Source organism: Bombus affinis, chromosome 7 (assembly GCF_024516045.1).
Source record: "Bombus affinis isolate iyBomAffi1 chromosome 7, iyBomAffi1.2, whole genome shotgun sequence".
Taxonomy (NCBI): Eukaryota; Metazoa; Arthropoda; class Insecta; order Hymenoptera; family Apidae; genus Bombus; species Bombus affinis.
The window spans coordinates 107,443-132,350 of record NC_066350.1 but is presented as its reverse complement, the minus strand read 5'-3'; the positions used below and the strand labels follow the sequence as shown (position 1 = coordinate 132,350).

The 24,908-nt window shown below is 29.1% G+C and overlaps 1 protein-coding gene and 1 long non-coding RNA gene across 4 annotated transcripts; one reads left to right on the top strand and one right to left on the bottom strand.

Annotated features, from left to right (window-relative positions):
- The first annotated feature begins 1,272 nt into the window (after positions 1-1,272).
- LOC126918600 (neurofibromin) lies at positions 1,273-23,760 on the top strand. 3 transcript variants are annotated; one of them, XM_050726667.1, is made up of 25 exons: positions 1,273-1,608; positions 4,087-4,411; positions 4,506-4,724; positions 4,864-5,551; positions 5,828-6,098; positions 6,188-6,565; positions 6,653-6,839; positions 7,282-7,323; positions 7,477-7,550; positions 7,806-8,677; positions 9,076-9,377; positions 9,537-10,098; positions 10,200-10,748; positions 10,852-11,046; positions 11,309-13,397; positions 13,782-13,922; positions 13,997-14,255; positions 14,325-14,440; positions 15,512-15,628; positions 16,683-16,742; positions 17,166-17,368; positions 18,287-18,473; positions 18,821-19,083; positions 20,313-20,483; positions 20,639-23,760. In XM_050726667.1, the coding sequence occupies exons 1-24, from the start codon at positions 1,549-1,551 to the stop codon at positions 20,398-20,400; spliced, it is 8,247 nt and encodes a 2,748-aa protein (XP_050582624.1). In that variant the 5' UTR covers positions 1,273-1,548; the 3' UTR covers positions 20,401-20,483; positions 20,639-23,760. The 3 variants fall into 3 exon arrangements, with proteins under 3 accessions (XP_050582624.1, XP_050582622.1, XP_050582621.1); XM_050726664.1 differs by having other exon boundaries at positions 1,274-1,608; positions 16,656-16,742; XM_050726665.1 differs by lacking the exon at positions 20,639-23,760 and having other exon boundaries at positions 16,656-16,742; positions 20,313-20,436.
- LOC126918607 (uncharacterized) lies at positions 23,481-24,908 on the bottom strand. Its single transcript, XR_007711378.1, has 2 exons — positions 23,906-24,908; positions 23,481-23,832 (listed from the first exon to the last, which is right to left on the bottom strand). It is a non-coding gene; the product is annotated as an uncharacterized LOC126918607 (long non-coding RNA).

The following is a 24,908-nucleotide window of genomic DNA, read 5'->3' as shown; positions in this document are numbered from 1 at the left end:
TTAATAAGTAATAAATGCTTTAATCGAAAACGTATTCATACATATGTACCTCTGTTTTAAATGATTTAAATCACTCCTAATAACATGTCATTTTTTAATGATTCTGCTTTTTACTTCAATACATTTACTTTTACTTATACCTAAAACTTTTTTATAGCTATGTAATATAAGTATGTACTAATACAGCTAACAGCGTTAAGAGAGGGTAAGAGAGAGAAAACTTTTATTAGTAATATAAATATAAATAGTTGTATTAAATAATGGTTACATTATTATAGTCTGCAATGACCATTAGGACATTTTCAACTAAATTATAATTCCATGAAAAATTTATAAAGAAGAAGTTGTTCTTAACACTAGAAATTTGTTTCAGAAAAATGAAATTGGAAGTGGACAGTACTTAAAACAATTTTAAAACTGATATATGATAGAATCAAAATCATTTTCCGTCGATGGAACGAAAATAGAATATTTAGCACCATATTAAGCATATCTAAAAAGGAGAGAGAAATAAATGCAATTAAGAAGATACAGTTAAACTTTCAAATTTTAATTAGCCATATTTTTAATATACATACGATATATTATGAGAAAAGAGAACATTCAGATGTTGGCAATTAAGAGAAAATTATCTAATTTATTAATTATCTTAACAAACGTGTAAATACTTTATGAACAATTTGATTAAATTTTTGACTGATTAATTACCTCATATACCAAATCATGCTAAGATTATGAATAACATGATTAAGATTCAGTAGAATATTAGCAGTAGTTCAAAAGTATACTGAAAAGACGTCTGAAAGAATTATTTGAAAATTCTATTTGAAAAATCTAGTAATAAAATCCTTTATAGTAACTTGAGATTAGCAAATTATAAATTTTAGTGTTAAATTTTAGTGTAACAAAGTGTAGCTGTTATTAATAATCAAAATAAAAATTTATCATTCAATAAACAAATGGGTAAGGACTAAGAAATGTTATATTTTATAAAATATATGAAATAGTGTGAGCATAAACTAAAATTGTGAAAGAGAAAAAATATTTTAGTTCAATTAAAAAATCAATACACAATACTTTATAATCTTTAATATATTAGAAAATAGATTTATAAATACAAATATAACCTTATTGGGACAATCATCTCTATTGACGGTTAGTAATTTAGAAATACATGCATATGTCATTTCATATATGTGAATAACGGGGGTATTTAAATTTTGTCATACATCCCTAAGACCGTGACACGATTGGTTGCTTAGAAGAGAATGTTGTGCCGTCGGGTGACTCCGGCCTGTATCGGTTCTATCTACGAGCATCTTCGTCCCAGACCCCACTATAATTCTTTGACTCTGTCACAGTCATGGCGCATGGCGCGCCGCGCCCCTCCCCAACGGGAGAGAAAGAGCAAGTCGCTGCGGTGCTCTCGTCTCTTGCCTGCCTTGCCAGTCGACGTTCGTAAATGGCGACGTACCGATGTCGAATGCACGTAACGAACTGGTAAATCGTCGTACGTGATGACGGCTCGTCACTGAACATCGGACGGCGATGGGCACACAAAAGCCGGAAGAATGGGCGAATTTGCTGATCACACGTTTCGAGGAACAGGTACATCTCAGCTGTGACTCGAACTACGAATCTGTTTAGCATTCCTTTTTTCTTCTATTCGTCTTCCCTCTTCGTGCACCCTTCCCCCTTCAACGCCCCTCTCTTTCTTATCTACCCTCTTCCGGTGCTTTCTCTTATTGCTTCTCACTCTCTTCCTCTATTTACTTTCCACTTTTGTATTCTTTTTTAATCTCTTCCAGTATGGTGTCCTTATTCTCAGTTTCTTCTTTTTTCTTTTACTTTTCTGTTTCTCGCTTCATTAAAAGATTATTCATTTAGAAAAAATTAGTATTAGTTTTATTGCTTTTTGTCGCTCCTCATTTTCATAAACTCTATCGAAGAAATAGCAGTTAAAATTAGGAGAAATTATTGAATGAACGATTATTCGAAAGACTGGCAACGGTCAATCTAATCGCTCATGTAAATTTGACACGATTTGTGTGTAGCAATTCCTGGTAACCAAATGCAAGAAACATAATTTTCATTGGTGAGTGAAAAAGTTAAGGCATAGAGTGACACAAGTAATATTGAGTCGGCAATTTTTACATCAGTAAATTTTCTAAATATCATTTTTCAACACTTTAATAATCGTCTGCTTCACTAGAAAAATTCAATTCTTTCCATATTCTGTACGACGTGACACGATGTGATCAGGCAAGGTATGTATTTATGTATAGAACAATTCAATGTTTCTACGGATTACCGATGGTGATGGTCATGACCAACAATTGTTTAGGTAGAATTTCGAACGGAATAGTTAAAAATTGTGTTGTTTATGATTTTTATGTGCATGTATTTTCATATTTGTTCTGTTTCCCTTAATTTTTTCTCCTTTATTAGTGGTGAAAGTATAAAAGATATTTTCTACACAGTATTTAAATATTATTTAATGATAGCGTCTACTTTACAAATGTAGCGATTGTACCTCATTTTCCATAGGTATTCTAGGATTTGCTACAAATGTAAAATAGATTTTAAATGACGCAACGACCCTAAATCAATCTCACAGATTTCACGGCAAATAAAGTGGCATTTAGTATAGAAATTTCAATCGCTATATTATCACTATTATTAGTAGTAGTAATAATTAATGATTGGTATCGTTATTTTTCTGGATGCATTGTCATTCATTTGTTCGTTGATTCGTTCATTCATGGGAAGATACTTTCTCGCGGTCTCCTCCCTCTACACGCCGGGGAGTCCACGATTTGACCTTCGCCCCCTCCTCCCTTTCCTCTCCACCCCATTCAGTTAAGATACATATAGGGTGTTCTAAAATTCATCTACTATTTCAATAATTTGTTAAGACTATTATTTTATTATTATCGAAATAAATAAATTGCAGAACTATGCTATATATATATTTATTTATTTATTATATATTATATTAAGTATATGTATACTTGCAATTTTAGAACAATCGATTTTTTATTTTATGAATATTTAGAAAATTGTTCGGATCAATATCCGATGACAATGAAAATTCAGGTCATCCCTATCATTTGAAGTTAATAAGTTAAAATACATTTACAAAATAGAGATTAATTTTATTTCGTTTTTCTAACACTCATTAGGTTTTTTGAACCAGTTGAAAGATAATATTCTATAAATATGATGTAATTTTACGTATACCGTTTACATGAGTAATTTTATTATGTATGACATCGTCAAGAAGGATGGTGCAAACAATTTATTACATAATGAAATTCAATATTTCATGCAAAAGAAGTTTAAGATTGAGTTAGAGATACCCTATAGATTATAGAGTTTCATTCCTCATCCCGTAACCCCTCTATACCTGTATCCTACACAACATCGCATCCGTCGTGTCACGGATACATGAATGAAACTTGCATTCACATCGCGCATGGCTTATTGAAGAATTTGAATCTATGGTATACTTCAACGCACTTTAACTGGCTCGCAAAAGTATGCCAACACTTATATTTGCACCTTTTAACAAGTGAAATCTATGTTATAGTGAACAGAATGATTAATTATTTGTTATTCATTGCTAATGATTATCTGTTAGGATAATAATTTAAAAAAATATCTTTTGAACATATTTTTTATATGATAATAAATTTTATGATTTATCAAATAAATACATATGTACATATGTATGTGTGAGAAAATGAAGGAAAGAGAAAAGGGGGAGGTTTATATACTATTTAGTTATGCCAATATTTTATATTTTAATATTCTATATCTAAAACTCATGAATGTTATTAAATTTACTAATTTGCATTTTACATTTTGTACATATATAATACTAGTAACGTCGTTTAAATTAATAGATAAGGGGTAATATAATGATATGTGTGTACAAATTTATTATATTTCTTATACATTTGATTTCTAATTAATAAAAATATATAAATAACAAATTATTATAAATAGAAATGGATAATTTCTATAATTTCACATATAGTCATATATTTAAAATCTAATACTAAATTTCTTACTTTTTGTTTTTAGTTGCCATGTCACAGTTGTCAGACCACCCACTCTCGTATGAACGAAGAAAGAAACAAAAAATGTCTAATACAAATTTCTCGATACCGTTTCTCTCTTGTAATATCCAGCCTTACCAAAATACTTCAGAATGTTAATGAAATGGTGCCATCTATTGGAGGTCAACGTATATTTCATAGTACAGATCAAGATCGGCAGTGTTATGAATCTATTACCATTATTTTGGATACCTTGGAAAAGTGTCTTGCAAATCAACCAAAAGATACAGCTAAATTTGATGAAGCTATGAATGTAAAGTTTTTGCTTAAAGAGATATGTCAATTTATAGGTAATTATGTTTCCAGTATTATTAACATAAATGTTTGAGTGCAAGTATTACTTATAATGAGATTTAAGAACGTAAATAACAATATTATTTTTAGATATACCAAATGATAATCCACAAAATGCTCACTTAAAAAATTTAGCTAGCAAGGTTTTGTTTGCACTAAGTTTAAATTTCTTTAATGCTGTATTTAACAGAATATCATCCAGACTTCAAGAACTGGCAAAATGTGGAGACGAAACTGCTGACTATAGTGATATTGAATTAATTCAGCATATTAATGTGGATGTATATAGGTTAACAAAACTTTTAAATGGTAGTTTATCATACTTATTATTCATTTATTATATACACTTGTATATATTATTGTATATATGATAAATGTTTTTTATCAGATTATGTAGAATATATTATATATATATATATAACTATTCATATTGTCACTATTATTGCAGAAGCAATTCAAAAATTTAAACAGCTTAAGAAGTCAGCTCACATAGTTCTTATGAATTCTTTGGAGAAAGCAATATGGAATTGGATGGATACTTATTCTTATGAATTTGCTGAACTTCAAAAAGAACCAAATGAAGATCTGGGAAAAGCATGTGAAGAACTATTTGACATTCTTGATACATTTGCGGACAATAAAAAAGGAAGAGCTGCAGCTGTCTGGCCTTTACAAATTATGCTTCTAATACTTTCACCAAAAGTTTTGGAAGAAATAGTTAATGCCGATTTTAGTACTCTCTGTTCATCAAGACATTCGAAGAAAAAGCAATTTATTGACAGTATTAAAAAAGGCCTAGGAATGCATGGTAGTTCTAGTAGACAACTAGTAGAAGCTGCAGCAGTTACTTGTATCAAACTTTGTAAAGCGTCAACTTACATTAACAATCTGGATTCAAATAATGTTATCTTCATACTTGTTCGACATGTTATGAGTGATTTGATGGCTCTACTTTTTAATCCAGGAAAAGTATTTTCTCGTGGTCAAAGCTACGTTGCCCAAGACATCGATCTAATGATAGACTGTTTTGTTAGCTTCTTTCGCATTAAACCTCATAACAACGAAGTACTTAAAGTCTGCTTGAATCTGAATTATCCATCGACGTACCAGTTTGTCTTGGTTAGCTCATTATACAAGTAAGAAAAGAAATATTTTTGTTCATTCATAATTGAATATATCTATATAATCATATTCCATTGCAAATATAAAATTATACATTACATGTTATAACCAAACAATATGTTTCATGAAATTCAAGGGAATAATAATTTGTTAGTTAACTTAAACATGTGATGATAAATTTTTGACTTATAATTGTAATATTCTGAAAAAGAATTTTGTTATCATTATTTTAAATGAAATAATTAATTTTTTTAATAATATTAATATGGTATTTATAATTTTTATTTTAGAATCGTAACTCAACCAAGACTGCCATGGTGGCCTCAAATAGATCTTCTGTATTCTCGTAGTGCAGAACTTAGAAATATGTTTATTGATATCTTAAATAAAGTCACACAGAGTTGCATATCACACACACCATTACGAATGATTCAAAGTTTAACACTTAAAGGTAAAGAACAAAATAAGTACAGAGACCGTGGAGAAGAAGTATCGAGTTATAAAAATTTACTTTTATGGATGGTGAAACTTATTCATGCTGATCCTATGTTATTGTTGAATGTAAATACTTTATATAAAAATCTCAATTTTAATTCGCAGGAAGATCCTTATACATATATCTATATATATATGTGTTATTTATTTCGCAGAATCAGGGAAAAGCTGGTCATGAAATTCAAAGTTCAACTTTAGAATTGATTAATGGTTTAGTTTCACTAGTTCATCAACCAACAATGTCAGACATTGCTTATGAAGCAATGGAAGCATTATTGGTATTACATCATCCAGATAAAATAAAAGCATGGAATCCAGAAGCACCAATGAATACCTTTTGGGATGTTAGTTCACAAGTTCTGTTCTCAATTTCCCAAAAATTGATTCAGCACCAAATCGTTAATTATACTTGTATATTAAAATGGCTTAGAGAAATATTAATTTGTAGAAATGCTTTTCTGGCACAAAATAAGGATTATGCTAATGTGGGTAGCCACATTGCTGTTTGTAAGCAAGCACATATTAAACTTGAGGTTTGTTTAGATCTACAATATATCAGAGAACTTTTTTTTTTAATATTGTTATATTTGTTTTTTAATTTATTGCTTTTTATTTTTCAGGTTGTATTTTTCATGTATTTGTGGAGTATAAATATGGAAGCAGTTTTAGTATCAATGTCTTGTTTTGCATTGCTTTGTGAAGAAGCAGAAATCCGTTGTGGTAGTGATGAAGTAGCAGTAACTTGTTTACTTCCAAACTATCACTTATATCTTGAATTGGCACAAGCTTCTACCGTGTTAATCACTGGTGAGTTTAATTGTCCAAAATATTATTTCAATTTATCCTTCATATTAAATACCATATATTCCAAAGTTGAAGTAGAAATTCGAACCGAGATATAAGTGTAAAATGACATTACAATCTTAATTTTGTTTTATCATACTTGTATATAAAGGCAATATTTTTATTTTTTAAATTATTTTATAATATTTTATTTACTTCTACATGAATATATTTTATATAAAATCATAATACTACCGATATGTACTTCTACTAAAAACCTTTAAATAGAGAAATTAACATAAGATAGCATCTTTTTTTAAACTAGTTTCGGTTCGGGTACCTACTAACAATGATTTTACTTGAATTCAAACATTCATTCATGAATTTTTGAATTCACTTTGTATTTTGATTAGTATAACCCTTATATGGCTGCAGTAGAGTATTAAAGACCTTGTTACCATAACAGCCAGCGGGGAAAGTAAGCTATGCTATCGTGATAATAATTATGGTAAGTGCAATTCAAAATATTATTCGCATACATGTATACAGGACTAAGATCGTTTTATTTTTCTTTACTATTCTAATTATTATATGCAATAGTAGAATAATTATTTTGTGATTAACATTAGTGCATTTTACAAGCATATTATATCTTTTTTAGGACGTGCTGCTTTACAAGAAAGAATTATGGTCTTATTGAGGAAAATAGAACACTGTGTAAATGGCATTCAACCTGTATGTATATACATATAATATATATAATGGATATATGCATGTATACTGTATATATTATTATATTAACAATAGTAATATTTTAATTTAAGAATTATTTTTCAAAGAAAAATGTGCAAGTTAGATTATTTTAAAGATAATATAACATGATGTAAATGTAACTTGTTATTATAAATAATTTTACAAAATTTATTTATTTAATGTTCCTTTAATGAGAAAAAAGATAATATACTCATAAAGTTTCCTTCTTCTTATTAGGCTTGGGAAGAAACGTTCAAAAATTGGGAAATAACTTCTCGGCAGTTGATGTCTTATCCCAAATCTAAAACAGAAGATAGTCAGATAGAATCATTTCATCGAAGTACAGGGAAGCGAAGAGCATCACACCAAAATTCAGAACATGAATTAGAAGAACAAATTAATGAGTGGGCTAATATGACAGGATTTCTTTGTGCCTTGGGTGGAGTATGTTTACAGAAACGTTCTCCAAATAGATCATTGTCAGGAATGCCACCAAATTCAGAACCAAAAAGGAGTGCAAAACAACAAGATCCTACACCTTGTTTATCAAATCCAAGTCAGGAAGTGCAATATTGTACACAATTTGTTTATAATTTATTACGCCTATTAATTTGTAACAATGAAAAATTTGGCAATCAAATTCAGAAACATGTAAAAGAATTGGTTGGGCATGAAATGAGTCCTGCACTATATCCAATTCTTTTTGATCAGATTAAAAGCATAGTCGAAAAATTTTTTAATCAACAAGGTCAAGTTATAGTAATGGAAGGTAATACGCAATTCATTGAGCATATAATATTCATAATGAAGAATATCCTAGATTCTAAAACAGATCAACCTTCTGAATATCTTGGAATGACTAGCATAGAAGGAATGATGTTAGCAATTGTCAGATATGTTAGACATTTGGACATGACTAAACATTCTATTCTTATAAAAACAAAATTGTGTCTGCTAGTCGAAGCAATGATGAAAAGACGAGATGACTTAGCATTCCGACAGGAAATGAAATTTAGAAATAAACTTGTCGAATATTTAACTGATTGGGTGATGGGTGCTACTCATCAAATTACTCCATCTACTAGTGGAGACTTGACTGTTTACACACGGTATAGATGACTTTTTCTATGAAAGATATTTATATTAAATAATATTTTCCTTTTTGCTTAATTTAATAACTGTTTAATTATATATTATCATATGTACAGTGAAGATAAAATACCTATTGATTCGTTATAATTGAGTAAGAAAGCAATATTATTGAAACATATAGAAATGATCAAATAATTAATTAAGAATTAATATTAAAAAATTAGCTATGCATATATTTTCAGTGCATTTAATTTATTGCAGATGCAATTTTATTGTTTATTAAAGAAATTAAATATTTTTATTAATTTATATCAAATATTTGGTATAATCTTATTATAATATTATATTAAGTCTCTGTCTAATATAATGAATTATACGTATATATCAAATATGTTTGTTTTATTTGATTTTTTAGAGATTTAGATCAAGCATGCATGGAAGCGGTCGGAGCATTGCTACGAGGCCTACCTCTTCAACCCGAAGAATCCGATCGCGGTGATTTAATGGAAGCAAAATCTCAGTTGTTCTTAAAATATTTTACTCTCTTCATGAATTTATTAAACGACTGCAACGAAGTAACTGGCGAAGAAAAAGAAATAGTATCTCAACAACCATGTTTAAGTAGTGGCAAATTATCTACTTTACGCAACGCTACTATACAAGCAATGAGTAATCTTCTCAGCGCAAATATTGATAGTGGATTAATGCATTCTCTAAGTGAGCAAAATTATAATTTATTTATTCGTGACACTGATATTATTGATATTATTGACATTTATTGATGGCTTAGTATTATTGATATAACATTAAATATTATATTAAATTTTCTACCGACTTTTGCAATTTTTTATAATTTTAAAATTTTTATATTTGTAGGTTTGGGTTACAATCCAGATTTACAAACACGGGCTGCATTTATGGAAGTTCTTACCAAAATTCTACAACAAGGAACGGAATTTGATACATTAGCAGAAACAGTATTAGCTGATAGGTTTGAACAATTGGTTCAACTTGTTACAATGATTAGTGACAAAGGAGAATTACCTATTGCAATGGCCTTAGCTAATGTAGTAACAACGAATCAAATGGACGAATTAGCACGAGTTTTTGTGACATTATTTGATGCTAAGCACTTGTTATCTTCTCTCTTATGGAATATGTTTTATCGCGAAGTTGAAGTTTCTGATTGTATGCAAACATTATTTCGTGGAAACAGTCTTGGAAGCAAAATAATGGCATTTTGTTTTAAAATTTATGGTGCCAGTTATTTACAAAATTTATTAGAACCATTAATTACTCCGCTATTAGATGATCCCACTACTGGTTTTGAAGTTGATAGCGCTAGAATAGATGCTAATGAAGATATAGAAAAGAATGGTCGTAATTTGATTGCATTAACTCAAAAAGTATTTGATGCTATAGTATCATCAGCTGATCGGTAAGTTATTAGAAATTGTATAGTTAATATTAATATAAATCATTTCTTAAAGAAATTTAGCTGTTAATTGACATTATATTAGTTTCATTGTATTTTCACAGGTTTCCACCACAATTGCGGTCTATGTGTCATTGTTTATATCAGGTACTCAGCAAAAGATTTCCACAGTGTCCACAAAATAATATTGGAGCTGTTGGAACTGTAATATTTCTGCGATTTATTAATCCAGCTATTGTATCACCTCAAGAAATGGGTATTGTAAATAAGCCTGTACCTCCGCACATTAAGAGAGGTCTTATGTTAATGTCTAAAATTCTTCAAAATATCGCAAACCATGTAGAATTTAGCAAAGAACAACACATGTTACCATTTAATGACTTCTTACGTGCACATTTCGAAATTGGAAGAAGATTTTTTATACAGATAGCATCAGATTGTGAAACGGTCGATCAAGCTAATCATCCGATGTCGTTTGTGTCGGATGCCAATGTTCTAGCATTACATAGATTGCTTTGGAATCATCAAGAACGAATTGGCGATTATCTTAGTAGCAGTCGGGACCATAAAGCAGTAGGTAGAAGACCTTTTGATAAAATGGCTACATTATTGGCTTATCTTGGTCCTCCGGAACATAAACCAATAGATTCACAGTAAGTAACAATATTAAATACATTTCTTTTATTATACAAATCATTGTTACGAATGCTATTTATGCAATTTTCATATGTATATTTAAGTGTATTTATTTAATAGCTTACTTTTTTCATCGTCTTACGCTCGATGGTCAAACATTGATATGTCTTCAACTAATTTTGAGGAAATTATGGTAAAACATAATATGCATGAAAATGAAGAATTTAAGAGTATCAAGAATTTAAATATATTCTATCAAGCAGGAACTAGTAAACAAGGGTATCCAGTATTTTATTATATTGCAAGACGATACAAGTATGTACCTTATAAATTTGTTAATGTATATGTTACAGATATGAGCATTAATTTGATTAATAAGGACTTTTTTTTATTAGACATTAAGAATTATTATTTCGTTAAGTTATTACCTTATATATTATATATTTTTTTTATATAATATTTATATATTATACAAAATCATATAAGGAGAAACCTGATGAAAAATGTTTGGTTGTGTGTATGTATATTTGGATTTATAACTATGTGCTAATGTAATTTTGCTTCTATTTTTTTATAGAATTGGCGATACGAATGGCGATTTGCTAATATACCATGTTATTCTTACCCTAAAACCATTCTGCCATTCTCCATTTGAATTGGTCGTTGATTTCACTCACGCATGTTCAGACAATCGATTTAGAGCTGAATTCCTACAAAAATGGTTTTATGTATTGCCTAAAGTTGCCTATGAAAATATTCATGCCGCATATATTTATAATTGTAATAGCTGGGTGAGAGAATATATAAAGTTTCACGATAGGATTTTGGCACCGTTAAAAGGTAATAGAAAGGTAGTTTTCATAGACGGACCGGGTCGTTTAAATGATGTGATCGATGTCGATCAACAAAAATTGCCTGGAGCTACTTTATCCCTTGATGAAGATTTAAAGGTTTTTAACAGCGTTTTAAAAATTTGTCATAGGGATACTAAGGTATCCGTAAAAGTTGGACCAACAGCGATACAAATTACCTCGGCGGAGAAATGCAAAGTATTGTCGCATTCCGTTCTCTTAAATGATGTTTATTATGCATCTGAAATAGAAGAAGTTTGTTTAGTAGATGACAATCAATTTACATTGACTATTTCAAATGAAACTGGCCCATTATCTCTTATTCATCAAGACTGTGATAGTATAGTACAGGCTATAATTCATATAAGAAATCGATGGGAATTATCACAGCCGGAATCTGTATCTATTCATCCAAAGATAAGACCTAAAGATGTACCTGGAACATTATTAAACATGGCATTACTGAATCTTGGTAGCTCGGATCCAAATTTACGAACAGCAGCATATAATCAACTGTGTGCTTTAACTGCAACATTTGATTTAAAAATAGAAGGACAACTCTTGGAAACATCTGGACTTTGCATACCATCAAATAATACTATATTTATTAAACATTTAAGTGAAACCTTAGCTGCAAATGATCCTCATCTTACACTGGAGTTTTTAGAGGAATGTATACAAGGTTTCAGATTGTCAAGCATTGAGTTAAAACATCTTTGTTTAGAATATATGACTCCGTGGTTAAATAATCTTGTACGATTTTACAAGCCAAACGACGAAGGAGGGAAACGCCAGAAACAAGTTACAAAAATTTTAGAGAAATTAATTACATTAACTATTGAGGAAGTGGAAATGTATCCAAGTATCCAAGCTAAAATATGGAGCACAATCGGAAGACTACCCGACTTAATAGATACAGTCTTGGATAATTTCATTCAACGTAGTGTCAGTTTTGGACTTGGTTCTCCTACAGTTGAAATTATGGCAGATACCGCCGTAGCTTTGGCTTCTGGAAATGTTCAATTAGTGGCAAAGAAAGTAATAGGAAGACTTTGTCGAGTTGTTGATAAAACTTGTACTTCTCCAACACCGTTATTAGAACGACATACAAGATGGAATGACATTGCTATTCTAGCAAGATATTTATTAATGCTATCCTTTAATAACTGCTTGGACGTAGGAAAACATTTACCATATTTGTTTCATACAGTGACATTTCTAGTTTGCTCTGGAAGTCTGAGTATGCGTGCTTCTACTCATGGTTTGGTCATTAATAGTATTCATTCGTTATGCACCTGTAGTTCACCTTCCTTTTCAGAAGATACTTATCGAATATTACGGATGAGTTTAGATGAATTTTCTCTTCCAAAATTTTATTTACTTTTTGGAATTAGCGAAGTGAAATCTGCTGCGGGTACAGCATTTAGATCTAGTTATAGACATTCGAATGAAAAATGGTTTAGCAACGAGCGTAGCGTTACAGGAACACATGATAAAGAAAGACTTTCACTAACCAGTTTAGAAATTATTACTGATGCTCTTCTTGAAATTATGGAAGCTTGTATGCGGGACATACCACACTGTGATTGGTTAAAAACTTGGACTTCTTTAGCAAGGAATTTTGCTTTTTGCTTCAATCCCGCTCTTCAGCCTCGAGCTTTGATTGTTTTCGGATGTATTAGTAAAAGCATAACTGATCAAGATATGAAACAGTTACTAAGGATATTAGTAAAAGCACTCGAGAGTTTTAATGATATCACTTTGTTAGAAGCAATTATTATGTGCCTTACTCGATTACAACCTTTGCTTAGATCTGTAAGTTACATAATAGTTTATTTTTTATTATTAATTTATTATTAATTATTTATTAATTACGTATTGATTAATTATTTTGTTTATTGTTACGTATCAATATATTTCAAGGAACGTGATGTTAGTGCAAATTGTGCCTTTAATATATTATTAAAGTTAAATCTTATATTTATATTATACAAAGTAAAGTTTATTCTATTATCATGAAGTTCGGTAATAATTACTAATAAGTATCATTAACATAATGATTTCATAACTTTACAACAGTGAAGTTGTTGGAATTTTAATTAATCTAAAATTAATTATTTATATCTAATCTATATATATATTTATATTTAATAATATATACTATTATAATATATATTTATATATTTTCATATTTTCAAGGAATCTCCTATACATCGATATTTATTTTGGGTTGCAACATCAATTCTTCAATTAGATGAAGCTTCTTTATATGCCTGTGGTTTAGCACTGCTTGAGCAAAATTTACACACTCTGGATTCTCAAGGAACTTTTGATGACAAAGTAAAGATTTTTGTATTGTATTAGATAATCATATTATGTGTTCATCTTTATTATAAATTGCATAAATATTTTAGACCTTGAAGCAAGTTATGATGTCAACACGAGAACCTTTAGAATGGCACTTTAAACAATTAGATAATGCTGTGGGACTTTCGTTCAAATCAAATTTTCATTTTGCTTTGGTTGGTCATCTATTAAAAGGATACAGACATCCTACACCTACCACTGTTACAAGAACAGCCAGAGTATTGACTATGCTGTTAGGTATTGTTGCTAAACCATTTAGAAGAGATAAATTTGAAGTCACACCAGAAAGTGTGGCATACTTGTCTGGTAAGTTTATATAAAATTTTCTATTTATGAATTGAAATTACTAATTATTATATATTTATATCTAATTAGCGTTAGTATCTGTATCTGAGGAAGTGCGGAGTCGATGTCATATTAGACATGCTGTGACCAAAACTGTAGAATCTGGTAGCACAGATTACCTTGATATTTTGCTTCCACACAGTACAGTAAGTTATTCTTAGATTTTTTTTCATATTAAAACCATATTCTAAATTTTAAATAGAAAGTATTCAAGACATGCATTATTTATGGTCTAATGTCATTTAATTGCGCATTAATCAGAATTACTTTTACTAATACATATTTGAACTTAATTCAAGTAAAAGAACGAAAATCAGTTTATATATTTCTCGTATAACGAAGCGATATCTTGTTATTTAAAGATAATTGGAAAATTTGCTTTTCTAATCTTTTTTGCTTATTATTAATGTTATATTGTCTACTGTTAGATCGTGCGTAAAAAATGTCTTGTGGAAGGAATTTACAAGAATTTTGTTAATTTGATGCAGTTATACATAGTTTGTTGTTAATTACAATTTTAAAGTTATTTTCACATCGTAATTTGTTTTGTCTGTTCTGTATACATAGAAGTATATAGGGTGTCTAAGTTTTAAATGATCAAACTGCACAGTTTATTTTATGAGTAGAAATAAGAAAAGAATATTATATAAACATAGGTCTACAAAACCAAATTTTAGAAAAAAGTTACACAAGAAATATGAAATCTAAAGGCAATAGATGAATATTATCATGAAAAACGGATTCATCGGGGAGCATACATTGTTCGACCAGCGAGATCGTCAAAGTTTACACTATCTATAGTCAACAACAAAAGTGTATCGCACAATAATTGATTCGAAATAAGAACCGATTCGTGATGCGTTCAGTGATCTGAAGCAAAAGCATCAAATTCGGAAAGTAACAAACTCAATCTCCCAAAAATATTCGAAACGTAAAGACCTAACTGAATTGATTAGTTTTCATATTCCTTGTATAATTTTTTTATAAAGCATTTACAGACTCATGTTTATATAATAATCTTTTCTTGTTTTTACTTATAGAAGAAACTAATGAGTCTGATCATTTAAAACTGAGACACTCCGTATCCGAAATATCCTAATCTTTTTCATAAAATGGCATTAACTTTTTTAAATTTCAAATAAATGTGTACATGTATCGAACATTTAATATCAGAATATTAAAGAAGTGATTGTGATAAATTAAATATTATGATACAGGATACGTCTAATGCAACATCAAGTAATCCTACTAATCGCCGGCAAAAGTCATGGGATCTTCTTGATCAGTCTGCACTCACTCAAGCTAGACAACAGAAACAATATTCAACTCATCAGGTATGTTTTATTTGTTAAGTACGATTACATTTTACAAAACATGTAAAAATGATTTATAAAGACATTATTTATTTTATAATGCATTATGTATTACAGTATCCATGTTTCATTTAAAATTTGTTCAGGATAATGATAATCACATCCAAAAAAGTTTATTTTTCAGTAGATTGTTTTTATTACTTTTGTTTTAAATATTACAATAACAGTTATCTATAAATGAATTGTTTTTTGCTGAAATTTACTACTATTTACTTATATATTATACATTTTAAGACAAGAAATTGATTATTCGTTAAACAAGAAAAGATTATTATTTTGTAAGTAAATTATACAGTTTTTTTAAAGGTGTGTATCTAAATATATATATATATAATAATATATATATAATAATATATATATATATATATATATATATATATATATATATATATACCTACATACAAATGTTTGTATGTACATAATAAAATAAATATGTAGATAATTACACATAAGTATATATATGCAGCTCTTGATGTATTTGTATATTTGTAATTAATTTCTGTTTCTATTTATTTCTATTTGTATTAAATAATTTACTACATCTAAATTCCTTAATTTTATGAAACTTGAAATGTGAAAATAGAATTAAAAAATAAGCAGATACAGTAGTTAAAAATATACTAAGATGATGTTTTGAAAATTTATAATTTACGTTGTGAATTATTCCAAAGTAAACAAAATAACAACAATATTAGTAGTCTGAAAGTTAGTAGATACAAAATATTCATGCATTATAAAATAAAATTAAATTTAAGGTTTTAAATATTTTATAGGATATTTTAAAAGTGTAAATTCAATTTTACATTAAGTAATATTGTTTATTGTTTTATATTTTTGAATGAACCTGTGTTTACTCTTTCGATGTCTATGTTCGCATCTACCTATGTCTACCTTATGTCTGCCTGGAAAACACATTGTAACTTGTCCCTTATACATATCACGCTCCATCAATTTGTACAATAATGACGACGTATACGTCATTAACAAGACTGGACGGATTTTATTTAAAACGCAGCGATCCTTTTCTGTACCAACTGCGAAGGAAGCGAAGTCGAATGAGGAAGTTGAACCAAAGGTATTATTTACTCATCATATATATAATCCTCATAAACATCTCTTCTTAAATTTATTAACATCTAAACAAATACAAATGTACATATGTATGATTTCGTAATATATGTACATATAATATATTCCCATTATAGCAGTAGCGATAAATAGCTGAAAGAAATTCAAGACATTAATTGAATTTAAATAAGTTCAATGTGAGAAAATTAAACTTTCATGTAATTTTCATTTATACGTGCATTGACATAAAACTGCATAAAGTAAGAAACCATACATATCATTTAATTTTGCCTTATGACATTTCTGCTTCAATCGTTTTAAAAATATCTACAGCTTGACCCTTGTTATGTGTACTAAAATTAAGGAAATGAACGTACGAAGTAAAATAAAAAGATACATATAAATGGTAAAATTTCTATAATTCATACAGAATCGAAGTGCCAGAGTAAGCGTGAGCAACGAAAATAATATATTGCTTGATCCAGAAGTACTGACAGATTTCTCAACTCAAACTTTGGTTCTAACTGTTTTGGTTACTTTAGTTAAAAATTCAACCGATGAAAACGAACAACGGATTCTTTATGAATATCTTGCGGAAGCCTCAGTGGTGTTTCCAAAAGTCTTCCCAGTAATGTAAGTTTTTATCTTTCAAAATTTTAAACAGATTATATTTACGTTGAAAGCATCTACAGCAATTACATTACTATTTGTTAAGTGTTACAGTAAGCTAGCGTGATTTTTATAATTTTAAAATAAAGATGCATTTAACTGTTTATTACGCTGTTCCTTGTAAATATTCAAAACATGAGGGCACATGACTTCACAGAACAATTCACTACATACGTAAAGATAGGAATGATGTTTACGGAAATAATATAAACTTGTTCCTGCGTTAATAAATAACATTAAGAAATTCGGAATGAATATCGAAGGGATTCCAACGAAGTCGAACAATACCTGATAGTTTTGAACGGAAAAAGAGATCTATTACAGACATTTAGTAATTTGTATTTATGTCGAGAGAGCTCGTTTAAAATAATTATTTAATAATTATTTATATATAATTATTAGATAATTATAATTAAATACTATGAAGATAAGATAATATGAAAAAATATCCATAATTCTCAAATCTTCAAATCTTCAGCATCTGGAACGGATACTTCTATATGTGATACGCTATTCACAATTATTTCACTTTGTTTAATGAATTTATTTCTGTCGAGAATCCAATGTAAGAATTCATTTAATTTAATGTAAGAAACTAGGAATAAGAATGCAACAACCTCCATGCAATAGACTCTGTACCTAGAGTACAAATAAATTATTATTATTTATTATTATTAATTTGTTTCTACATTTTTTCGTTTCACAGCTGTATCTTAGCCTTAGTTGAAATATAAAATAAGTATGAAAAACAGTAACATGAACAATTTGGTTTGCGAGAAATGACATTTGAAATAACGCATATGCTTACTGAGACATTTAATATTACAGAATTCCATAAACGTATACTTAATATTTTTTAAATGAATTTAAATCTATTTATAGTCATAATTTGCTTGATGCAAAAATCAACAATGTATTATCCTTTTGCCATGACCAAGGGATATTGAATTCTGTACAAGCAATTATACAAAATATGATAGCATGCGAGGATACAAGTCAACAGCAGTTACATTACTTACAAAGTTGTGGTTTTGGTGGATTATGGAGATTTGCAGGGCCATACACAAATGTAAGTACCCTAGGGTGAGACGGAGATAGTAGTGCAATCGAAAAGGGAGTAATTTTTCGTAAAGAAACAAGTAGAAAATGTAATATAAATTTTTTTGTCCGTAATACGCAGCAAGTGATAATGAGCACGAACTGTCAGCCGTGTCATGTCGTTACCGATTGTTGCTGTTCGAGCTAGCTTTTATGAACACAGATTGATAATATAGTACTTAACGAGATATAGTGACTTAAGTACTACAAGAACTTCTTTCCTTTTTTAATTTTTTACCCGAGATCACCCAATAATTCAAGTTCTACGTAATCTTTTTGATTGTTGCATTTATAAGTTTACATTGATGTATGTCGTAGTCCAATTGTACAGCCGAAAGCGCTCAATTATTTGTTAATTGCCTGGAAGCCATGGTGGAAACGTGTTTACCGATAGATGAAGTTGAAGCGTTAAATAGCAATGAAATCTCGAGTGAAAAATGTAAACGATCCGATAGTCATCAGTCAGAAGTCGCACAAAAAAACAAATCTTTAACTCATGGAGGAGATCGGACAAGTTCTCGCGCTTTTTCGGAAAAAATGGACGAAACTTCTCGGAGTAGATCTTCTTTCATTCACTTAGAGTAAGTTAACAATAACGATTGATTATTATTTGAGGCTGCCCCAAGTAAATATATCGAAAGATACATATATGTATATAGGTGCTACGGATCATGTTGAAACAGGTTGTAAAATATGAAAGGGGACATACATATATGTATAACATACTTACATTTATTCTGTCTTGCAATGATCCTGAAAAAAATACTATGAAGGTTAACTTCAGATTCAACTCAATGCCAGACTAAAATCCTTCTTATTGACTAAAATCCTCATACAGTGGCCTTGACGCCTTTGGAGAATCTTCGGGATTTCCAATAGGATACATGGTGCTTCCCTCGCACCGTACTTAGAGTTCATGGAAGGAGTTAATAGGACTCCGTCATTGTATTTTCAATCTACAATGCTGTACTGTAAGATCCACATCACACGCTGCACAGTTGTCAGTGGCAATTGAGAGGAATCAAATTTACAACCTTCGGGCAGAAAGACGGCACTCTACACTCTACACTCTACACTCTAAATATTACCTACTCATGTGATTTGCATACGTTATTTTCGAAATAAGAATTTTCAAAATTGGCATTGTGTATATCTGATATTTACAATGGGAAAATTACTCGATCGGACTTTGTACTTACATCATAGTTACCCTAAAAAGAACCGATTTCGTGTGTGAATGTCCTTGATAAGTTTAGTTTAATTTAACATAAATGTTGAAATCGTTTGCTTGGAGAGGTTTATTTTCCTTTGAAAGAATTCTTTATAATCTGTAATATTGCTGCCGATAAATTTTTATTTGCTTATGTTTCATATCGTCGAGTATTGTTGGGAAATATTGTTTCTTAAATGTCGCTAATGCTAACAACATGTTAGCTTCGAAAATCGATATATCTTGAAAATGACTTGTGCAAAAGATATATAATTTACTTACAAATGTTACACAAGTATTTTGATAGCAATTACAAGAACATGTAGTAGAAAATATAGATTCTAATTTTAACACTTGAAGTTAACTTTCACAAGGCTTATAAAGGTTATAATAAAGTCAATGAATGTCAGCATGATCCATTTCTGTTAATATCTTACAGCTTTCGTGTGGAATATTTGTTTATACGTTTTATCTTTCGAAACATTTACTTGGGGAAATATAATTTTATTATATAATGCAATCGTATATTGTTTTAAAAAAGCATCTTAATATAATATTTTTTAAGAAAATTTAAAGTATTAATAAAGGTAGTAAATTTAGTCACAGTATAGATAGCAGAGGAGATGTTTCATTGGATTCTGTGGGCCAAGGAGAAAATACGAGTAGTAGTAACAATTCACAATCTTAGCGATTAATATGTGAACCTAAGAAACAGTGGGGTAAACATGGGCGAAAAGGACAAGTTGGTCAGAAGTTGCAAAGACAATTGAGGTACGTTTAGTTTCGAAACTTGCATGAGAACCATAGCGGTGCATGATGATGCCTTCATTTTATTAGTGAATAGAAAACAGCACTGCCTTAAGTAATAGCTATATTGAAATAATGCGTCTTTATAATACTAAAATATACATATGTTTTCAATTTAGAAACGCAAATATTTTGGCTCCGTGTTATTGCTGCAACATGTCGAATCAGTTTAATCCAATGCCGTCCACTTCATGTTAATGTACCCACTGGAATCGAAACAATTAAGCGCAATCTGTTAGTCGATATACTACTTATTTTGTTATTAGCAACATATTTCGATGGTTTTGTATTATCTTTAAATTTACGTTTAATACAACGATTAATTGTTTCTATATTATAGTGATAATATAGAAAAAAGTTATGCAATGAGTCCATCATCGATTTTTAATACGCCAGAGTTATGTTTTGTATAAATAACGATTTTTAAAAGTACAATTGTTTAAACTTTTGTAATTAGACAATTGTTGTAATTAATCAATATATATAATATTTCATAGTTTCATGGCGATAACTGAATATTCATGGATATTTTCATTCCTTTACAGCTAAATATTTTTATATCATCTGTCCCTATTTCTAAACAAATTTAATATAGTCCCGTGTTATTAGAATAAAATGATTATATAAATAGTTTATCAGAGAAGTCCAACTATATGAGTTCATTTCTTGGTAATATTTAGTGGAAGGAATGATATTATTTTCTGATAGGAATTATGTTCCACTTCGACTTGAGGTTAAGATAACAAAACAAATAACGAGATTGTTGTTTTATGTTGCGGTAAAATGAAGCGGTAATTGAATCGAAAGAAAATGTATGTTTAATGAAAACATTATGTTATGGGCACCAGCAAGTCAAATTCTTGATAAAAGAATTCCATTGAAATTGCAATGAAGTAATGAAGATACTCAAAACGTTTGTGTAAATAATTACAGAACTTTCATGTACAAGAATATAAAGATATAATATCTCGAGAGGAATGTATTTATAAAAATAACTAAGAATGTTCCATGTTATCACATTTACTGCAAAGAAAAAATGCAGTTTGACTAGAATACGATTCTGGATCAGTGCAAAATCCTTCAAACAGTATGTCACAGTCATGTATGAAGAACTTATATTCTTTTCTACATAAATATATTTATTGTTTGAGTGTGATTGTATTTTGTTCGAAAAAACAATAGGGTACATGTGCGTTTTGCGCGATTGCAATTGCAAAATTCGCGTATGTTTATGAATAGAATTTCGAGAGAGTCGAGAACTCATCTCTCGAATATCATAATACAATTGCAGCTCCTTGCACTTGGCCATTATTTATGAGGCATGTGCACATATTTTTATATTGTTAATGTTTAATGAATTTAAACAAGCTTTAATTCAGAATCTTTTCCTGTTAATATAATATTTAACGATATTTATTCATAATGAAATATTAATTGAAAATATTCAGATATTCAAAAGATATATTATAGATATCGGAGAAAAAGTGGCAAGGAGTTGACAATACAAAGACATTTTGGACCAGCATACGTCCGGTGCATTGGAGGCTCTTTTCGTCTCAGGATGCTCGAGCAACCGAACGATCGGTCATTTTTAGAGTTCTCAAAACAAAACACCAATGATTCTATTGTCTACCACTTATTAAAGTACAAAGCAAGACACGTTATTTTTTCCCGAAGCGCATAAAAGCATGTAGGAGAGACAATTTATTAGTAATTAGTGAAAAAAGAAAAAAAAACAAACAGTGATCGGTAATGATACAAGTGTCGATTTTTCTGTCGAATATCAGTTACGAAAATATGAAAAATATATACATTTAATATACATACACATAATAGGTTGATCGCAGCAATAGAGTACCCATAATGAATTCGATAATGCGTTTGTACATAGTATATAAATATATTATATGCAGGATGTTTCATAAGTTGTCGAACAATATCTAACGGAAAATTCAATGAAATTATTAATTACGTTTTCATGTATTGTATAATTGAGCATGGTTTTATTTTAATATTCAATAATTTGTGCAAAGATTTAGTTTAATTGCAGGGCATGAATTTAAAAGTGTCGATTTTCTTTTAGTAATAGACGTAAAGCTTACGAAATACTCTATATATAGGGTATTTCATACGGTATACATATACATATACATGTGTGCACCACATTTGCAGAATACTAATTTAAATTAATAATAATAAGCTTGTCATGTTTTCATAAGACTATTGATTATTAATTTTCTAGGAATCAGCAGATAAAAAATTGTCCATGTAACGAATCTAAATAACTATAATACTGTCATTTTCTTGCATGTTGTACGCTAGATAATAATACTTTTATTTGGCTATAAATTTAGTGCAAAACATTTTTTAAAATACAATCAAAATTGAAATGCAGTCTGTCTCATTTTATTTATATGTTAGAAAGAATCAACTTTGAAAAGTCGATATTAATTCTATTACTGCCTGATAGTGTCTTTTTTGTGATTTTACACCAAAGATATAAATGCCATTTTATATCAGAATTTAACTAATTTTTATGGTTATTTTTAATGGTATTATTATTAATGGTATTTTTATTACACAAATATGTAAGGGAAAATATTAACAGTAAGAAAGCTAATGTATCTATTTTTTAAGAATCTTTAATTAAAAATTAACATTCAATAGTCTATCGAAAACAGTAACAATTGGTTTATTCATTCAAACACGAACGTCACATGCTAAATATATCATATCTTATGAAATACTCTGTATATACAACACATAAATACACTATATAAATATTTGTATAGCATGTACATATTTTAGAAATTTATAATTTTATGAAAACGAAATTGTTTCAAAATTGTCGAATAAGAGAATATATGTTATTATTAGGAAATACGTTCTATAGATTATTCGTTTGTTTACGTCGAATGTTAATGTAAGATATACAATTTTCTAAATGCTTGTACTTAGATATTTTTGGCGCATTTCAAACGAACTGCGCTACGAACAAAGCATTGTTAATCTAGTTAAATGTTTAAGTGTTATATCTACTTAGTTCGTGCAGTACTCGTGACTATAAAACGAGAGATTCCTCGAACAGAAATAAAATAATTCTTAATGGTTTTACATTTCCAACATTGAAATTATCGAATTCCTTATCAAAGTTGTGTAAATAATAAACCAATCGATGTTAAAAGAGTATATTTATAACAGATATTCTAGACAAATATACTATCTTAATGTTTTCGAATAATTTTTTTCTCCTTCAATTCACTTCCACTGTCCTTTATATTTATTGATATAATAATATCGTATGCTGTATAGACTTAAATATATTATATTTTTAATTTAATAATATAAACATTTAAACGTGTTAAGATCATTCTTTCTCAATATACCTTTAAATTTATCGCTTTTAAAGTGTATTTCCTTTTGATGAATGCGAGCCACGAAGTTCCATATTTTATAGCTCCGTTTATTTAACTAAAAAGTTTAATTGGTGCTCTATTAAATAAATGTCTGATGTTTAAATTCATTCTTCTAAACGTGAGCTGCTATTATATGAACGACAAATTGTAAATAGTAGGGAGAATTAGTAAGCTCATATTATATACATGAACTACTTGTCCCGCGACAAGTTCAAATAGATGGAATTTTACAGTATATATATGTAATTCTAACGCGAAAATTGGTAAAGTTAAAAGCAAAGACAAGGTGTTATGATCATCAATAAATAACAGAATAAGCGTCACATTAAAATACTTTTCCGTTCCCAACAATTTAGAGATTTGTATATGGCTATGAAATCTCTCTTTCTCTCTCTTTCTTTCTCTATCTATCTATTTATCCATTTATCTATCTATCTACATATCTATCTATCTATCTATCTATCTATCTATCTATCTATCTATCTATCTATCTATTTATCTATCTATTTATCTATCTATCTATCTATCTATCTGTCACGAATTACTATTCTAGACAAGAATTCTAACATAAAGAGTTCTATAGCACGCGTCAGATTGAATTAACAGTTAATTCAAACAATAATTTTGAACAAGAGCTACTATTTTTTTAACTTTTTAATGTTGACTACTGTGATACAATTATGGTATTATGTAGCAAGCAGTATGAGTTAATTGGCTACGATTGTACATATGTTTTTACTTAATTAGGCAACTTATTAATCTCTTAACGAGACTATCATTGATTCCTGAAATTTAATGGATTGGATTTTTGTGATAGAGTGTAATGAAGTAATATTTTCTGAAGTATTGTAGAAGTATAAAATTCTATAAATTCTATACTTCGTTATGATTATAGGATATCCTATTTGATACATATTTATTCTGTAATTTCATAGAAAACTTTTAGTTTTACATAATTTAATTAGTAGCATTG

Coding starts and splice junctions, on each gene's coding strand:
- LOC126918600 (XM_050726664.1), top strand. CDS start 1,549: ATGGGCACACAAAAGCCGGAAGAATGGGCGAATTTGCTGATCACACGT. Junction 14,256..14,324: donor AAGTGTGGCATACTTGTCTG/GTAAGTTTATAT, acceptor ATATCTAATTAG/CGTTAGTATCTGTATCTGAG. Junction 19,084..20,312: donor TCTTCTTTCATTCACTTAGA/GTAAGTTAACAA, acceptor TAGTAAATTTAG/TCACAGTATAGATAGCAGAG.